The sequence below is a fragment of the Impatiens glandulifera genome, chromosome 1 (assembly GCF_907164915.1).
Source record: "Impatiens glandulifera chromosome 1, dImpGla2.1, whole genome shotgun sequence".
NCBI classification, from domain to species: domain Eukaryota; kingdom Viridiplantae; phylum Streptophyta; class Magnoliopsida; order Ericales; family Balsaminaceae; genus Impatiens; species Impatiens glandulifera.
This window is the reverse complement of record NC_061862.1, coordinates 125,880,528-125,884,863: the sequence shown is the minus strand read 5'-3', so window position 1 is coordinate 125,884,863 and position 4,336 is coordinate 125,880,528. Positions and strand designations below refer to the sequence as shown.

General features: G+C 38.4%; 1 protein-coding gene across 1 annotated transcript; it reads left to right on the top strand.

Annotated features, from left to right (window-relative positions):
- Positions 1-3,546: 3,546 nt before the first annotated feature.
- Positions 3,547-4,134, top strand: LOC124942466. The gene has a single exon (XM_047482983.1). The coding sequence runs from the start codon at positions 3,547-3,549 to the stop codon at positions 4,132-4,134; it is 588 nt and encodes a 195-aa protein (XP_047338939.1).
- Positions 4,135-4,336: the final 202 nt, after the last annotated feature.

Sequence of the window (4,336 nt, the reverse complement as noted above, 5' to 3'; positions counted from 1 at the left end):
CACAGTACAATAAGAAAGAAAGCTTCACAGTATAAGTTCAGTAAGTAAGATGATTTAGTAGTTTCTCTCTCTCTGCAAAATCAGATTGCTTGTTCGTTCGGCTAATTCGTAAGACAGATTGTCCGTTGTCCTTGAGATTTGTTAAATACTGAGTAGAAGCTAACGGTCGAATCTTCAAGAATGAAATGTGGCACTCTTCCATTGGAAAGCCTGCATTGTACACAGCAGGTTTTGAGCACAAGGATCGTGACCGTACAACACTGGTAGTGCGCCGAATATTCCATCAGGGATGTACCTACAAAACAAGTAATGTGAGGAAAATTCTCTTACGTGGCATTCCTTTATTGGATGCATATAGTTGTTGTACTAATCTTCACTAGAAAGTGGAGCAGGAGTAGGGTACAACTATAGCACGTGGGTAGGTGAAATGCTAGATTCAAGCGTACTGCTTAAACTGAGCATTAGACGTATTTTAGTTAGACGGATTTTGAAAATCAGTCTAATGAAATAAGTCATCTCCTTCTAATAGAAAAACATCTATTAGACCGCCAGGTCTAATAGAATTAGACACGCGTCTAATTACAATAACCATTAGACTGCACGTCTAACTCTACTGAGTTAGACTGCACGTCTAATTCCGGTTCTACCTCAGACTTGTCTGAAGGAGTTAGACGCACGTCTAACTTTCACTAATTAGACTACACGTCTAATTATCCAATAACCATTAGACTGCACGTCTAACTCCACTAAGTTAGACTACACGTCTAATCCCAGTTCTACCTCAGACTTGTCTGAAGGAGTTAGACGCACGTCTAACTTTCATATTCTATTAGACTGCACGTCTAACTCCACTGAGTTAGACCGCACGTCTAATTCCGCATAAATTAGACTACCCGTCTAATTGCAAATATATTAGACTACACGTCTAACTCCGATGAGTTAGACTGTACGTCTAATTCCGAATATCAATTAGACTATCCATCTAATTACAAACATATTAGACTTACGTCTAATTCTGTGCATTCATTAGACTACACGTCTAACTCCGATGAGTTAGACTGTACGTCTAATTCTATGCATTAGATTTACGTCTAATTCCGTGTATCTATTAAACCATCCGTCTAATTACACGTCTATTAGACTACACGTATAACTCTGATGAGTTAGACTGTAAGTCTAATTTTATGCATTGAAAGCCAAAATCGGTCTAATGACCCTCATTAGATCCAAGTCTTATGATATATTGTTTCAATACACCTGTATCAAAACTCATAAGTTATTTCATCATCAAAATCTCAGTGGTTAAATTATTTCAACACTTAGTCAAAATAATTTGACCTAACATTTTATTCAATACCAGCTTCCCATTGTCCTCAGCTTTCCATTCATGAATATCCGGTATGTCGTGTAGTTGTATGTTACTTATATGATCAAGTATCTTCTGTCCTTCTGGAGTTCTTGTCAGGAATGAGTCCCAATTTCTGTCTTCAATGTCTCTGATTTTCGCTTCTGTGTAGTAGTCCCTTCTGATGCGGGTATTTTGAAATATATTGAATTTTTTTTTGGGGGAAATACGAATTAGCGTCATTTCATTAAAAATTCCCAAAAATGAGAAAAAAAACCCCACGAGTTTAAGAGATCATTCTAGACAGGCCTAGAATGATTTTGAAGTCGTAACATTCTGAGTTAAAGCTAAAAAGCTAAAAACGTAAATGAATTATCTAATTACAATGCTTTCAATTCTAGTGATTTTAAAAACGGTAAATTCCACTTCTACAGATATTCTAGTTCTGCTCCGTGATTGAATTCTTGTCCACGTTCCCGCGAGGGCGCTGCAATCCGATACAATATCTTTCCATAACTCTTCAACGCTCATGCGGGTTCTGTCATATACCATTGCATTCCGTTCTTGCCAAATGTTATACACCACTACTCCAAAGCCGCACTTGAACACGCTTGTTGCAAATCTAAATATATTGAATGTTTTGGTTTTAGAATCCAGTGTTTTAGGTTTAGGGTTTAGAGTTTGGGTATATGATTTAGGATTTAAGTTGGAAGAAAAAAACAGAAATTAATTAATTAGTAAATATTTAAACTGAGATTTAATTTTTAATTATTTTTTTCAACCATAACTTTTCATCTTAAACCCTAAATCCTAAATCTAAAACCCCTTATGCAGAATCTTTTAAAGGGTTATGGGAAAAGGAAGATCTCACCTCGGGTCGCGTTTAAAATCGACATCCGCAAGACTTTTGATTCCGTTAAATGGGGAACTATACATGATTTTCTTGTCGTTGCTGGTTTTCCTAGAATCTTTGTTGAATGGATTATGCAATGCGTCTCCACCTCTTGGTTTGTAGTTTGTGTCAATGGTGTTCCGGGGGCTATTTTAAGGGCAAAAATTGTGTGAGACAGGGCGATCCTCTCTCTTCTTACATCTTTGTATTGATCATGGAGATCTTTGAAAGTGTCTTAACGACATTTCTAAAGAATCGCCATTACACTTTCCACCCTTTCTACGAAGAGGAGAAGATCACTCATTTATGTTTCGCAGACGACTTGTTCTTACTTTCTCATGCTGATGTTGAAACCATTAATACTATAAAAGATGCGCTTAACTTCTTTTCTGATGTTACAGGTTTAGCAATTAATGTTGATAAAAGTTTAGCGTTTTATGGCGGTGTTGATGATGAGACAAATGCTAGGATACAAGACATTATGGGCATCCCCGAGGGTTCGTTTCCGGTACGTTATTTGGGCATTCCGCTCACAACAAGAAAGATTCAAATTGTTCATTGTAGGCCGCTCATTGAAAAAGTTAAAAACTTCGTTATGGGGTGGGCAGCCAAGAAGCTTTCATATGCGGGCAGAATTGAGTTGGTTGGAAGCGTGGTCATGAGATTAATCGGTTACTGGTCTCAGCAAATTGTGCTCCCGAAGAAAGTTATGAAAGAGCTCGATACTATAATGCGTAATTTTATTTGGGGCAGCCAAGGACGTGGAGGAAAGAAAATCAAGTGGATCGACGTTTGCAAACCGAAAGACGAATGTGGTATTGGACTGAGGAGCTGTATTGAGTGGAATCGGGCTGTTACCTACAAACATCTTTGGGCTTTACAAACTAAACAAGATTCTATATGGGTCAAGTGGGTGCACTCTCAGTTCTTGAAGCGTGAATTGAGCATATGGACTTATAGGATCACGGATGACATGACTTGGTCGTTGAAGAAGATTTTGAAACTAAAAAACAGCATTGGTTCGATATTTGATATTCGTATTGGGGATGGGTGTGGTACTCTCTTTTGGCACGATCCTTGGTTTGAAAACCAGTCGTTGATTACTAAAGAGGAATTTTGAGGTTTGAGAATAAGAAGGGATTGTGCGGCTGCCACGATTGGCGACATTGATGTTGGACGTTGGGTCTCAATTATAAGACGAGTTCTGGAAGGAAGACGAGTATTAGACTATTTGAGCGGAATTCGTCTAAGAGATAGGGTTGATGTTCATTCTTGGGCAGCCGAGGAAGAAGGTAAATTGAAGTCGAGAATGGTTTGGAATGTAATTAGAGAAAAAGGACAAATCGTCGATTGGGCTACTCTCGTTTGGTCTTCAAAGGTCATTCCGAGGCATCGTTTCATCCTTTGGTTGGCTTTACGTGGTAGGCTTAACACCCGGGATCGGATTCTTGCCTACATGGACATCCAGGATGCTAATTGTTTGCTTTGTGATGGGGATACGGAGTCTATTTACCACTTGTTTGGGAGCTGCCCGTTTGTTAAGTCCCTTTGGAGTAAGTTCACGTTGGCTTTAGGCTTTGTTCAATTACCTGGTTCATGGGATGAGATCATTGTTGATGCCCGCATCAAGGCTAAAGGTAATAGATTTCCAGCCAATGTCTTCAAGTGTGGTTTTTCTGCCATTGTTTACCGTGTATGGGCCGAGAGAAACGCAAGAGTATTTGGCAGAATTCGACAAAAGATCGATCAAACTTGGAATGATATTGTTTTTGATTGCGGTGCATATATAAGAACATGGAGAAGGGTTCCCAAGAGTGAAAGGGCATGGAATATTTGTCGGGATTGGAAAGTTGCTTATGAAGAAATCACGTCTTTTGAAAGCTATAAAGGGAGATAGAATTTATTGTATATCGGTTTGTAATTCATATGTTTTGTTGTCACTTTGAATGCTTGTTTGTTTCCTTTTGTTTGTATATGCTTAACTTTCTAGGTTTGTTGGAAAGTTAAGCGAAACTATGTCCGTTTTTTCCAGTTTTGGGATTTTTAATAAAATGACAATAAGTAGTTTCTCCAAAAAAAATCCAAAACCCCTAAACCTT